The sequence below is a fragment of the Dictyostelium discoideum genome (assembly GCF_000004695.1).
Source record: "Dictyostelium discoideum AX4 chromosome 2 chromosome, whole genome shotgun sequence".
NCBI classification, from domain to species: Eukaryota; Evosea; class Eumycetozoa; order Dictyosteliales; family Dictyosteliaceae; genus Dictyostelium; species Dictyostelium discoideum.
In genome coordinates, this window is record NC_007088.5 from 3,581,212 (window position 1) to 3,596,268 (window position 15,057).

At 23.7% G+C, this 15,057-nt stretch overlaps 5 protein-coding genes across 5 annotated transcripts in view; 2 read left to right on the top strand and 3 right to left on the bottom strand.

The window, feature by feature from the left end:
- The window catches only part of CYP508A2-2 (cytochrome P450 family protein), a gene marked incomplete at both ends in the record, with an annotated part of 1,800 nt that extends 262 nt beyond the window's left edge, over positions 1–1,538 (top strand). Inside the window, 3 exons of the mRNA XM_639239.1 lie at positions 1–154; positions 257–1,275; positions 1,376–1,538. The exon at positions 1–154 is cut by the window's left edge and continues 92 nt beyond it. Coding sequence (XP_644331.1) covers positions 1–154; positions 257–1,275; positions 1,376–1,538 — 1,336 coding nt within the window. The remainder of the gene's footprint in view (positions 155–256; positions 1,276–1,375) is intronic.
- Positions 1,539–1,641: 103 nt separating this feature from the next.
- DDB_G0273947 (hypothetical protein) lies at positions 1,642–3,295 on the bottom strand (the record flags this gene model as incomplete). Its single annotated transcript, XM_639240.1, has 2 exons — positions 1,642–3,051; positions 3,137–3,295. 2 exons carry the CDS (start codon positions 3,293–3,295, stop codon positions 1,642–1,644), a joined length of 1,569 nt encoding a protein of 522 aa, XP_644332.1.
- Positions 3,296–3,438: 143 nt separating this feature from the next.
- On the bottom strand, positions 3,439–7,396 carry DDB_G0273949 (hypothetical protein; the record flags this gene model as incomplete). Its single annotated transcript, XM_639241.1, has 5 exons — positions 3,439–3,869; positions 4,010–4,101; positions 4,190–4,512; positions 4,617–6,673; positions 7,387–7,396. The coding sequence occupies 5 exons, from the start codon at positions 7,394–7,396 to the stop codon at positions 3,439–3,441; spliced, it is 2,913 nt and encodes a 970-aa protein (XP_644333.1).
- Positions 7,397–8,116: 720 nt separating this feature from the next.
- DDB_G0273951 (RING zinc finger-containing protein) lies at positions 8,117–12,839 on the top strand (the record flags this gene model as incomplete). The annotated part of the gene is made up of 2 exons (XM_639242.1): positions 8,117–9,740; positions 9,853–12,839. The coding sequence occupies 2 exons, from the start codon at positions 8,117–8,119 to the stop codon at positions 12,837–12,839; spliced, it is 4,611 nt and encodes a 1,536-aa protein (XP_644334.1).
- A 182-nt stretch (positions 12,840–13,021) lies between these two features.
- Positions 13,022–15,049, bottom strand: DDB_G0273953 (hypothetical protein; the record flags this gene model as incomplete). The annotated part of the gene is made up of 1 exon (XM_639243.2): positions 13,022–15,049. The coding sequence occupies one exon, from the start codon at positions 15,047–15,049 to the stop codon at positions 13,022–13,024; it is 2,028 nt and encodes a 675-aa protein (XP_644335.2).
- Between the last annotated feature and the right edge of the window lie 8 nt (positions 15,050–15,057).

Genomic DNA, 15,057 nt, shown 5'->3' on the forward strand with positions numbered 1-15,057 from the left:
TCATTTTGATTTAACAAAGATGAGTGAAAAATATGGTAAAATCTTTAGAATTTATTTAGCAGACTTATATACAGTTATTGTTTGTGATCCAATAATTGCAAGAGAGCTATTTGTTGACAAGTTTGACAATTTCATTGACAGACCAAAAATACCAGTATGTAAAATTTTTTTTTTTTTTATAATAGTTTTTATTTCTTTTTTTTTTAATAATAATAAATAAGATTAATTAATTAAATAAATAAAATAAAATAAATAGTCAGTAAAACATGGAACATTTTATCATGGTACAGTAGCATCAATGGGTGATAATTGGAAAAATAATAAAGAGATTGTTGGTAAGGCAATGAGAAAGACCAATTTAAAACATATTTATCAATTATTGGATGATCAAGTTGATGTATTAATTGAATCGATGAGAACCATTGAATCCAGTGGTGAAACATTTGATCCACGTTATTATTTAACCAAATTTACAATGTCAGCAATGTTTAAATATATTTTCAATGAAGATATTTCCAAAGATGAAGATGTGCATAATGGTCAATTAGCACAATTAATGAAACCAATGCAAAAGGTATTCAAAGATTTCGGTACTGGTAGTTTATTTGATGTTTTAGAGATAACAAGACCATTGTATTTCTTATATTTAGAATGGTTTACAAGTCATTATTATCAAGTTATTAATTTTGGTAAAATGAAAATTTATAAACATTTAGAAACTTACAAACCAGATGTTCAAAGAGACTTAATGGATCTATTGATTAAAGAATATGGTACAGAAACTGATGATCAAATTTTATCAATCTCTGCAACAGTTAGTGATTTCTTTTTAGCTGGTGTTGATACTTCTGCAACTTCTTTAGAATTAATTGTAATGATGTTAATTAATTATCCAGAATATCAAGAGAAAGCTTATAATGAAATTAAATCAGCATTATCATCAAATGGTGGCGGTGGTGGTGGTGGTTTAACTCAGAGAAATAAAGTTTTGTTATCAGATAGACAATCAACACCATTTGTTGTATCATTATTTAAAGAAACATTAAGATATAAACCAATATCACCATTTGGTTTACCAAGATCAACTACCTCTGATATCATTTTAAATAATGGTCAATTTATTCCAAAGAATGCTCAAATTTTAATTAATTATCATGCATTATCTAGAAATGAAGAATATTTTGAAAATCCAAATCAATTTGATCCAACTAGATTTTTAAATTCTGATTCAAATCCAGCTTTCATGCCATTTAGTATTGGTCCAAGAAATTGCGTGTAATGTATCTAAATTATATTCTCACTCAATTACTTAATTGATTTGAGTATTATCATGTATATATTTTCAGATATTAATTTTTTATTTTTAATAATTTAGTGGAAGTAATTTTGCCCAAGATGAAATTTATATTGCATTATCAAATATGATATTAAATTTCAAATTTAAATCAATTGATGGTAAACCAGTTGATGAAACTCAAACTTATGGTTTAACATTAAAACCAAACCCATTCAAAGTAATTCTTGAAAAAAGAAAATAAAAAAAATAAATAAATAAATAAATAAATAAAAATATATTTATTAATTTAAAAGTACAAAACATATTTTTTATTTATTGTTTTATTATTATTATTTTAAAATTTATTATTTTGTCCCCATAATAATTTTAACTTTTGGTGGAAATGGTACTTTATCTTCAAATTTATAATTAATTAAATGAATTGTTTTTAAAGATGATGGGAAATTTTTAATTGGGTGGATAATGTTATCAAGATAAAGAGTTTCAAGTTGATCAGGTAATTCAATTGATTCATTATTGAATTGATTATGAAGGTATAATATTTTAATTGAGCTTGGTATTGACAATGCTTGTCTTTTAATATCATATAAATGTAATTCTTGAATTGATGATGGTAAAACACCATATCCTAATGATTTTGAAAATCCATCATGTATATGAAGACATTTTACATTCTTACCAATTGATTCAGTTGTTAATGGTTCATTAATTCTATAAAAGTGAACTGTTTTAGCTGAATCTGGTATAACATTCTTTGTGAATTTAATTTTACAATTATCATGAAAATGAATTTCATTAACTGAACTGCATTGAATATAGAATGCATGTGATTTTTTAATATCACCAATGTGTAGTACTTTAATTGATTTTGGAACAGAGTATACCAATTCTTTAAATCCATCTAATAATATTAATGTGTCAACTGAATTTGGTAAATTACCTTTAACAATTGGCCATGTATCTGCATAATCTCCATCAATCGATACACTCTTAACACCTGATTCAACTTTACCAATTACATATTTATTACTATTATTTTTAAAAATTTCAATTGATGCTACTTTTTTAATTTCAACCGGTGTAATTTTATCCAATGAAATTGTTGTTGTTGTGGTTGTTGTGGTGGTTGTATTTCTATTATCATACATTGTTGTTGAGTCTGGTAATGGAGCAGTTGGAATTGGTTGATAATAAATTGGAGAACTCAAATTTGGTGTTGATAATGCTGATGATGATGAAATTATTGATTCTAAATAATTTATTTTTTCTAATAAAAATGAGGTGGTTTTTTGATTACTGATATCTAATTGTTGGATTTTATCATATAATTTATTGAGTATTGGCGATAATGCAATGTAATGACAATTTGATTCATGTGATTGCAATTCTTTAATTGGACCAACCCATGAACACATTAATGAACTTGCATTACATTTAACTGATTTTGAAGTACATTCATTTGAGTGTAATTTTAATTGTTCTCTTGTAAATTGTTGATTACAATCAATACATATTACTTTACAAATTCTTTCAAAATGATTTCTATATTCACAACGACGAATTAATTGATTTCTATCACTATTACTATTGAATTCACAACCATCTGTATTGCAATAAACTAATAAACTATCTAATGTATTTGTTACAAATTTTGGTGGTAAACTAACTGATTTTATATTAAATGATTGTTGGCAATATGGACATCCTTTTTGACCTTTTTCAATAGACCAATTTGTTAAACAATCTTTACAAAACTAAAAAACATTTTTAAAAAAAAAAAAAAAAATTATTAAAATTACATTCATTACATTATTTTTTTTTAAAATTATAATAGTTTACCATTTGTCTGCAATTTGGTTCGACTACTGGTTCCAAAAGTGGTAATAAGCAAATCATACATTCTAACTCTTTATCAATTTCAATTGGTTCTTTATAATTGTAAGTGATAGTTTGTAAATTTTTAATTTCATTACCATTTATTTCATAATTAATTGCCATTTTTTTTTTTTTTTTTAACTCTGAAAATAAAAAAAAAAAACAAATCAAAAAAAAAAAAAAAAAACAAATCACAAAAAAAAAAAAAAAAAAAGAATTAAAAAAATTAAAATTAAGATATTTTTATTTGATTTCAAAGAAAATTATTATGTATAATTATTTTTTCTTTTTTTAAATACAAGAATAATGTTTATTATAGATAAAATTATCAAAACAACCAAAAAAATAATTATTGCTATCATGAAATGAGTAGTGGATTTATTACAATCACAAGTTGGGCATTTAATATTATCATTATTACTACTATCACTATTATGATGACTATTTTCGCTACCATTTCTACTACCATTATCACTTGTAGTATTATTATTATTTTGGCTACCACTACTATTATTATTTATACATTCACCTGCCATACATGTCATTGGAATTACTGGTAACATTTGGTTAATAACATTTTGGCTAAAAACACAATTATTACTATTACTACAATTAAAAAAAGCATCTCCTTCAACAGCTGATATTAAACCATCAAGGATAAATCCACAATAGGTCGTGCAATTACATGTATGTAATTCTTTAAAATATTAATATTTTAAAGAAAATATTAATATTTTTTAAAAAAAAAAAAAAATACTTTTTTTTTTTTTATTTATTTATTTTATTACCTTTTTTTTTTATATATATTTATGTATATGTTATTTTTTTTTCAAAAACCAATAACGGTTTTATTTAACTTTGTAATATTATCAGCTATGATTCCATCAACACCCAATTCTTTTTGAATTTTTACATTAACAGGATCAACACTGGAAAAAAAAAAATAAATGTTAATATCTTTTTATAGATAAATTAAAAAATTAAAAAATTAAAATAAAATAATATAAAAAAACTTACTTTTTACTACCATAAGTGAATAATAATAAATTATCACTATGAATTAAATTTACAAAAGAATGATTATTTAAAATTGTTTGACTATCACAAACAATACCATCCAAATTTACAGTTTTAACAAAAGATATTGCATTTGTAATGCTATTACCTCTATTATCATTAATATTTACATCTGGGTCGAATTCTTCAAAGAATGTTGGTGTATCACAACAAACTAAAAATAAAACTGGATATCTAAATTGTTTAGTTCTTAATAAAATTGCGATATCTGGATCAAATGTTAAAAATGCAATTCTTCTATCATTTGTTTCATTAAAAACAATCTATTTTTAAAATTAAAAAAAAAAAAATAATAAAAATAAAAATAATTAATTTTTTAAATTTATATAAATTAAAGGGAGAGATTAAGATTTAAAAAATTACATACATTTAAAATTATATCAATAAATTCATTTCTTTCAGGTGCTTTAAACTTACGTAAATTTTGCATTGCTAAATTTGGATATTTAATTTCAATCATAAAACCAATTTCTTGTGGTACTAAATGAAAAGCATCTTGAAGTGTTGAAAAACGATCATGAATGATACTAGATGGTCTAATTGTATTATTATTTTTATTATTATTATTATTATTATTATCATTATTTTTATTATTATTATTATTATTATTATTATTATTATTATTATTATTATTATTATTGTTGTTATTATTATCACTGACAACCAAATTACTATTACATTGTGTAACATTTTCTAAAAATGAGGAAGGATCAAATGAAGTTGAAGATGGACAACTTGATAATGATAATAGATCACTTGTACTCTTTGAAATACGTAATGATTTTAATCTTTTCAATTTTTGACTAATTAAATCACTTTTGTTTGTTGTCGGTTTCACCTTTAAAAATTGTTCCAATGTTAAACGATTGATTGTCTCTTTCATTGTGAAACCTTCATTTGTTTCAATTTCAATTTCATAATCATGGAAAATCACTGGTACACCATCAAAGGTTAATTGTAAATCGAATTCCACCATTTTAGCTCCAAATTGAGCCGCTGTTAAAAATGATAAAATTGTATTCTCTGTGACAGCGTTTGCATTGATACCAAAATTGTTCTTACCATTACCACGATGTCCAATTAATGTTTGAGGTTGTTCAACGAATGAATGCCAAAGATTTGATAGTGAATTTTGAGGATGAGAAAATGGTGTCACCACTAAATAGTTGCAACGAAATTCACCAATTGGGAAATACTTCTCCCCAATTATTGGAGTATATAACTTACCCCATAAATCTGTCGAAACTTGATTAGAACAAATATATGATTTACCTAAAACTTTATAACCATTTGGTGATGATGGATATGATGTTGGAGATGATGCACCATTACTACCAATATTACTATTGGCTGTGGCGGTGGTGGTAGTGGTAGTAGTAGTAGTTGTATTGTTGGTAGTGGTGGTAATTGGTAAATTCAAACCATCTTTTAATAATAAAGTTACACTAAAACTAAAAGAAGATAATGAATGAGTATGTAATACCAATTCGGTGAAACCAGTCATTGGTAAATGAAAATCTTGTGATAAACCAAATGGATCATGTAAACGAAGTACCAATTGATTTTGTTCAATTAGATGATCATATAGATGAACTGGTGATTGATTATCGTCACATTGTAATTGAATACGTAATTGATATTCATCCTCTGGTAACCAACCTCTACCAATCCATGGTTTTGAACCAGACTCTAATACTCCAAATAACCCATCATTAACAAACATATCAATACCTTCAATTGATAATGTTCTACTCAATCCCTTACTTGCTTCCCATTCAACTAAATTTGATTTACTTGTAATTGATGACGATGACGATGATGTTGATGTGATTGATGATGTTGACCCATTGCTATTAATTAATTGATTTCTGTGATGATGATGATGATGATGATTATTTTGATTTTGATGATTACTATTATTACTATTTGATTTAATGATATATTTATAATTGATTCTAGTTGCTTTTGGGAATGATAAAATTATAGTCCAAATTAAATGAGTATCTGTACATTCGGAATTAACCATTTGAGGTGCATCCTTTGATTTCCAATTTCCAATCTCTGCACTATCACCAATGATTGCTAAAACATTATTCTCTCTAACGTATCCAATTGGTGTTTCAACTTTAAATGTTACTCTTGTTAATAATACTTCATGTGGTAATATATTCCTACTTCTTTTGACTTCACAAGAATCTCCACCACCATCTCCTCCAATTAATGGTGTTGATGTTGTTGTTGTTGTTGTACTACTATTATTAATATTACTGCCTTTATTACTATTATTATTATTATTATTATTATTACTAGAAAATGATATATTATCATCATTATGGTGGTGGTTTCCAAAATTATTTATTTCATTATTATTATTATTACTATTACTATTACTATTACTGCTGCTACTGTTGTCGATGTTATCCTCTTTTAATTTTTTAATTTTTGTTATTGGAGATGAAATTACCATATTTAAAGTTTTTTTTTTTTTTTTAAAGGTTTGTGAAATTATTATTATTATGTATGTTATAGTTTTGGTATTATATTATTAATAATTTTTTTTTTTTTTTTTTAATGTACAATTTTAATTATATGAAAGGAAGAAAAAATAAAAAAAATAAAAAAAAAAACAAAAAAAAAAAAAAATGGAAAATTATAATTTAATTTTGAGGGTTTTGTTGTTATTATAAATAAAAAATTAAAAAAAAAAAAAAAAACTGAAACTAAACCGAGTTGTTGTTTATTTTTGAGAGAAAAAAGTAAAAAAAAAAATTAAAAAAAAAAAAAAAAAAAAAAAGATATTTTTTAATAATATGGTGTTAGATTACTATTATAAAGAACCAACAGTCACGCCTGTTTGCAAATATGTCATAATTTAATTTAATTTATTTTTTTTGAATTTTTTTCTTTTTTTTTTTTTTTAGAATTTTCAACCTTTAGAAAAAAAATCTTTTATTTTTTTTTTTAATTTTTTTTTTTTTTTTCTTTAGATTTCTTTTTCCTTTTTTCCAACTTATTTGACCACGAGCTCGTGGGTTCGAAATGCCCATACTCGTTTAATTTGGATAATTTTCGGGTTTGTGTGTGAAAAAAACAATATACATATAATGAATAGTAATAATAATAATAATAATATTTACCTTTTTCCATTTTTTTTTTAAAAAAAAAAAACTTATTGAATTTAAATAAATAAAAATTTATACATACAAAGTTTAAAAAAAAAAAAAAAAAACAATTTTTTTTTTTTAATTATTCATAATTTTTTTTTATTAAAAAAAAAAATAAATAAAAAAAAAAAAAATTAAAAAAAATAAAATTTAAATTGATTCGCCACACAGGTAGTATATTTTTAAAAGAAATATTTTTTAATTTAAAAATGAATAAAATGTGATTTCTTTTTTTTTGTTTTATTTTTTATTTTTTTTTTTGTTGTGCACTTAAAAAAAAAAAAAAATTAATTAAATTAATTTTTTAAAAAAAAAAATAAATAAAATAACATAAAATTTAGGTGTAACAAAAAAAATTTTGCTTTTTTGATTTTTTCAAATATTTCATTATTTATTTGAATATGAAATTTTAAATCTTAAGAAAAAAAAAAAAAAAAAAAAAAAAAAAAATCAATGCATTTTTTTAAAAAGAAAAAGAAAAAGAAAAATATGAAAATAAAAAAATAAAAAAAAAATCTTTTTCAAAACAAAAAAAAAATAAAAAAAAATAAAAAAAAAAAAAAAATAAAAAAAAAATTCAATTTTTTTATTTATTGTCATTGTTATTTTATTTGTACCATTTATTTATTTTACTTTTTATTTATAAACAAAAAAATACATTAAAATTATTTAAACAATAAATTGAAAAAAAAAAAAAAAATAAATGACCAATGAAGAGGAACAACAAACAACAAATCAACAACAACAGCAACCAACACCACAATTAGTTATAAATGATTTAGATAGTATATTATCACCAATAGGTGGTGGTGGTAGAGTAAAGTATACATGTTTAGATGTTTCAAAAAGATATTTAGCATTGGGTGCAAATACTGGTAGTTTATATTTCTTTGAAAGGAAATCAATGTCATCAATAATTCCAAAGAATAAAAATCAAGATAATCAACAACAACTACAACCACAACTACAACAACCACAATCATATTTATTACCAACAGTTAAAATATTTACAAATGAAAATTTATCATTCACACAAATTTTATCATTAAATGATATAAGGGATCAAATTTCAATTATAAAGATAAATCCATGTAATGATAATTTAGTAGCGATTGCAACACATAAGACCATATTCATCATTGAACCGAATATATCAATTCGTAGAGAGAAAGAGAAAGTATTGGTCAAGATGACAGATCATCCAAAAGATGCAGAAATTACAACATTGATATGGAGTCATTGCGGTGGTTATTTATTTAGTGGCGATGATTTGGGTAACCTTTATTGTTGTTCCGTCACAAAAGCTAGAAAATCATTCTTTTTCTCTGCTGACCTAGTTTATAAATGTGATTCAAAACTTGTACAATTGGATATAATACCATCGATACCAACAATAACAAATACACAACTACACCAGGATATTCAATTAACCACAAACTCAAATTCAAATTCGAATAATTCGTCATTAAATAATCATCATCAACAACAACAAAATATTGTACATACTATACCAATAACAAATTCAATACCACCAGTAAACTCAATCACTATTTCAATATTAGCAAGCACATTAACCAAATCGATAGTTGTAAATTTTCAAATACTAACAGCTACCAATGTTGGTAAAGTATTGAGTATCATTCAAATTGGTAAGAAACAACGTGAGAATACTAAACAGGGTGCTTGTTTTCACCCATTTTATAAATCCTCTGTTTACACATCAAGACCTGGCAAAAGATTATGGTTAGCCGATCCAATTGATGGTCGTGTTTTATCGACTATGAATTTCACACCATCCTCAACCACAAACGAAGATGGTACTACAAATCCAATACCAAATATAATATTGAAACCAAAACCATTAATATCTTCAAATTCATCCAATGATGCAAATACTTATCTCACTGGTAAATTCCCAATGATATTCTCAAAGTTATTACCATTTGGTAATTACTTAATATCATATGATGAATTATCATTACTCTTAATCGATGTTAATGAAGTTGAAGTTTTAGAATGGAAATTAGATACAAATCAAATTCATGACTTGGTTGTTTATCATGATTCAATCTATGCATTACATGGTCAAAATCATTCTATCTCTAGAATTTTCACTTCAATTCCTTTAGAAATTTTACCAACTCCTCAAGAATTACAAGAACAATCTGATCAATTACAAAAACAACAACAACAACAACAACAACAACAACAACAACCTGAGGAAATAATAAGTGAACCACAATCACAACCACAACCAATAGCAATAGCCTCATTAATTGAGGAAAAGAAAGATGAACAATTACAACCAAAGAAATCTGAATCACAAGGTAATTTTTTTTTTTTTTTTTTTTTTAAAAAAAAAGGATACTTTAATGATTTTGCTGAATTGATATATTAATACTTTTTTTTTTTTATTTATTTTTTTTTTTTTAAAAAAAGAGAATTTAACAACTTTATCAAATAGTGATAATATAATTGGTAGTGAAATTGATAGTACAAATACTGATAATTCTACATTATCAAGTAGTACAAATTCATTAACTATTGAAGGTAGTGCAAGTTTGCCATTAGTTAGTGAATCATCAAACCAACAACAACAACAACAACAACAACAACAACCTTCATCATTAAAATCATCAACTGATCAATTCGTTGATGATAAATTATTGGATAGTACAACAACGACAACAGCAGTTGAAACATCAATTCAAAGAGTAGCATCAAAAGAATGTATTTTCTCAGATATTCCTTTATCATCAGAACCATTAATGGTATCAACAAGTGTTAAAGATCCAACTTTAGCTGCATCAACAACTAGAAAGGTTATAAAGAAAAAGGTTATAAAAACAGCATTACCACAGGATCAACAATTAAATGGAACAAATAATACAGCAACTCTATCAACTTCACCACCACAATCAATAGTATCATCATCAACAACAGCAACAACAGCAACAGCAACATCAACATCAATAGGAGCACCAACAGAAGTCAAAAGAACAGTTATTGTAAAGAAAAAAATTATTAAAAAAGCAGCGGCATTATCAACTACAACTACAACCACACCACAAATCTCATCGCCACCAATTTCAAATCCTACACCATCACCACCTTTATATGTAGAAACCGTATCATCATCAACAACAACAACAACAACCACACCAGCAGAAGTATCATTATCACCAAAAAAAGAAGAAACTACAATAGCACCAACACCAACACCAATACCAACATCAGCAACAACAGTTACAGCTAATAATATACAACAGGGTATTTTTAAAACATTAAATTCAGCTACATCATCATTCTTGGAGATTAAGCAATTTGCATTAAATAAAACAAATGAAATTAAATCTGATATTACACATAAAATTTTAGGTCCATCAAGTGGTGATGATATAAATTCAAGTAATAATACAAATGTAACATTAAATAATACAACAACAGCAACAGCAACAGCAACAACAGCAACAACAATAACAGATAATTTAAATACAACAATAGTAAATGAACAACAATCACAACAACATCCAATTGAAGTTTTAGAGAAATTAACCAAACAAACCTATGAATCTTTACAACAATATAAAGAGAATAAGACAAAAACAACATCATTTGAACCAATGTTACAAATTTGGGTACAATTATTTAATTCTATCGAAGATAGTGTTATTCCAAGTGATATGATAAAAGATATAGTTACAAGTTGTTTCTGTTTTGGTATAAATTTGAAATCTACTAAAGAGTGTAGTACTGGTGGTGGTAGTGGTAGTGGTGGAAATGGTAAAAGTTTAACACATACAAATAAACTTTGTAAGTGTTGGAATGAACAATTAGCAATTGAATTCATTAAAGAGTATTATCAATTTTTAAATACCAATAGAGTTTATTTAAATTCAAATGAACGTAAATGGGATAGATGTATAGAACAATTGGTTGAATTTGAATCATTTACAAAACAAGAATCAAAGATAATCTCAACCATTTATCAATTCATTGATTCTTCAGATTCTTCAACTTGTTTAACATTATTGGATAGTCATTGTTCAAATGATTATGGATTATTATTTAGATTCTTAAATCAATTATTAGAATTGGATCCAATTGAATCTTCAAAATTCTTTGCAAAACATTTCCCAATTATATTACCAAGAAATATTTTAAATTTTACAAATTCTTTAATTGAAAACGATGATATTATTATTAATAAAAGTAATGATAGTGGTGGTGGTAGTAGAAGTAATAAAGAATTAGGTAATTTAATTAAATTTGAATATTTAAATCAATTAATGAAATTAAAACCAGAATGTAAATTTAATTCACTAGAATTATTAGAACAATGGTTCCTTTCAAATTTAATGAATAATAAACCAAATCAAAATCAATTATTTGAAGAAAGAGAAGATATGTCAACAACATCAACAAGAAAATTTATACCAAAATTAAAATCAAATTTAATTGAATGGAAATCAAAAGATACTTTAATACAAATTATTGATAATGTAATTAATAATGAATATGGTAATGGTAATTTATTGAAATCATTGGAATCAATGTCTGCTGAAAATGGTTTTCATATTGGCCTTTATAAAATTTATGAACATTATTTCAAAAATGTTTATTCTATGAAATCCATTTTACATAATCAAGAACAATTGAATCATTATTCAAAGAAACTCTTGGAATTAACCATTTTCACTGATGATAAAAAAGGTTTTTCAAATTGTTTTGAAAATAGTACATCAATTGAAATTTGGTCAAATACTTTAGAAATTATGAAACAATTAAGAATTGATCAACATGAAAATGAAGATCAATCTGGTGAATCAAGTATTACATTTGAAATTTCAGAATTATTTATATTGGATTTAATTGGTAAAGCAATTGGTCCATTGGAAACTATTGAATTGGTTTGCAAATTTTCAGAAATGTTTGAAAAGAGTAAAATTGAAACTAAATTATTATCAGATTGGATTAAATTTGGAAAATGGTCGTTGTATGATAGACCAAAGTTATCATATGATATCTTATCACTTTTGGATAGTCATTTATGGTTAAAGAAACCCTTGACCATTTCACCTCAATTCTTAACTATGATTGGTCCTGAATTGGACCCAACTTTACCAAATAATCCATTCAAAGAATTCTTTAATAAACTTGGAACTTCAAGTCATGATAGTGGTGATAATATCGATTTTAAAATACCTTCATTCTTTGAAGATAATTCACGTAGACATTGGGGTGTAGAAACTGAATTATCAACTGGTTCTTGTCCAATTTGTACCTTATCTTTAGCTGAAAATCCTGAATCTTCATTTTTAGGTTCAACACCCGCTACAATTATAGTATTCCCAAATTGTGGTCATTCATATCATCATTGTTGTATTGAAGATCAAGGTTGTATGTTATGTTTTTCAAAGAGATAAAAAAAAAAAAAAAAAAAAAAAAAAAAAAAAAAAAAAAAAAAAAAAAAAAATAAATATTATTAATAATTATATAAATATATATATATTTCATTTTTTTTTTTTTTTTTTTTTTAAAAAAAATTAATTTATTTGTAAATAAACAAAAATAAATAAAATAAAAATACAAAATTATTTATTATTTATTACTTTTTTAAAAATGATAGTGCTTTTTTGATAAAATTATAATTATTACTTTTTGTTGGGGGTTGAATGTCTACAGTTACCATCTGGCCATCTTTTTCTTCATCATAGCTTGATTTTAAATTTAATAAAAAATACTGCATACTTTGGCCCATTGCCATTTCGAAACTTGAAAATTTTGAGGAGATGGATTGTGGAATTGTTATATTATTATTATTATCATTATCATTAATATTATTAATATCTAGAATGTGAATTAAGTATAAAAGTGATTTTGAATAATCACAATAAATTGAACAAATAAATTTAGCTAATAAAGTTTTATCAATGATAAAACAAAGTTTTTTAATTTTTTTAATTGTTTTAAAATTCTCTGATTTTAAATTACAAAATATTAAATCAGTTAGTGTTTTGCTATTACAAATTTCAATTAAAATTTCTTTTCTATTAAGAAAATTTTTTAAAAATCTTTGATTGATTTTATTTCTATTAATTTCATCAATTTTTGATTCAATTTCATATGATTTTAAAATGAATTTTCTTCTTCTTTCAGAGTTGAAAGGTAATTTGATGCTTTGAATTTTTTCGTGTAGTGATAATGTTTCTTCAAAAGTTAACAATGGTAAAACTAAATTAAAAACAAAATCATAACCTTCACTTTCATTTGATGGTAATGAAAAATCAATTAAATCTAAATATCGATTTAAAACAATTTCAGAAAGGTTTGAAATTACATAAGATACCATGTTTTCATAATTTAATTCTATTATAGTTAATAATTTTTCAAAGTTGAATCCAAATTTAACCAGATATAATTTGAATAAATTTAAATCTCTATTCATTATTTTACATTTATAAAAAAGTACTGATAAAAACTCTGGTTTTAATAATAATTTATCATATTCTGAAAGATTGTTTGGATCATCATCATTTATACAATTTGAAGCGAATGAAATATTTTCAAACATTCTTTCATCACTGGCATAGAAGCCATTATTTAACATCTTGTCAATTGCATAATTTCTAAACTCTATTGAGGCTATTGTAAGTCTCTTTTTTTGTTCTTTTTTGAAATAGTTATTTGAAGAGTATACTCGTTCTATTAAAATTTTATAAAATGGTAATAATTTATCATTTCCTCTAAATGAATTAATACTAATTTTTAATTGCTCTAATATTTTAATTGAAATTTGAATATCCAATATTGTAACTATATCATCTGGATGGTGATCTGTTGGATTGGTTTGTTTTTTATCATATTTAAAAAGAGAAAGTAGCGATTTTAACATTTTTAAATCTTCATTTCTTATTGCATCTTCAATAAATCTTGTAAAGGAATTTAAACGTGAAAAATATTGATTTGACCTTTTTATTCTCTTTAGATATTCGTATTTTAAATCTTCATTTTTCCCATTTGAATAATACAATGAAAATATAGTATATAGATTATTTAAATCTTTTAAAGCATCACTATTTAAATCTTTACAATTATCAATAAAATAATTTAATAATCTTATTGAATGAACCCCTCTATATACAAAGGCAACGATATTATCAAATTTAATTAATTTTCTAAATGTTTTTTTTTCTAAAAAGTGTATGAATTTATCATCACATATTTCAAAACCACTGGGGTTAATATATAATGTTATTTCATTCCGATTTTTAATTTCATTTTCAAATATTCTTAAATAAAGATCAAATGATTCTAAATCCAATTCTTTCCATCCTAATAAAAGTAATATTTGCCCTTCATCAAATCTAATAAAATATTTATGTACATTTGATTGATTTTCTTTGGTGAATCCATTCTCTTTTATTTCATTTTTAAGTTTTAAAAAATCTTTTAATTTTTCTACAAATAATTGTTGATTTTTTTTTTTTATTATTAATTCTAAAGGTAAATCATAATAATTATATCTGATATATTTTAATTTCTTATTATATTCTTTAACTTTATTAAATATTTCTCTATTAATATATTGATTTCTAAAAATTTTAAAAAATAAATCATCATTATTTGAAACCATTTTCACTT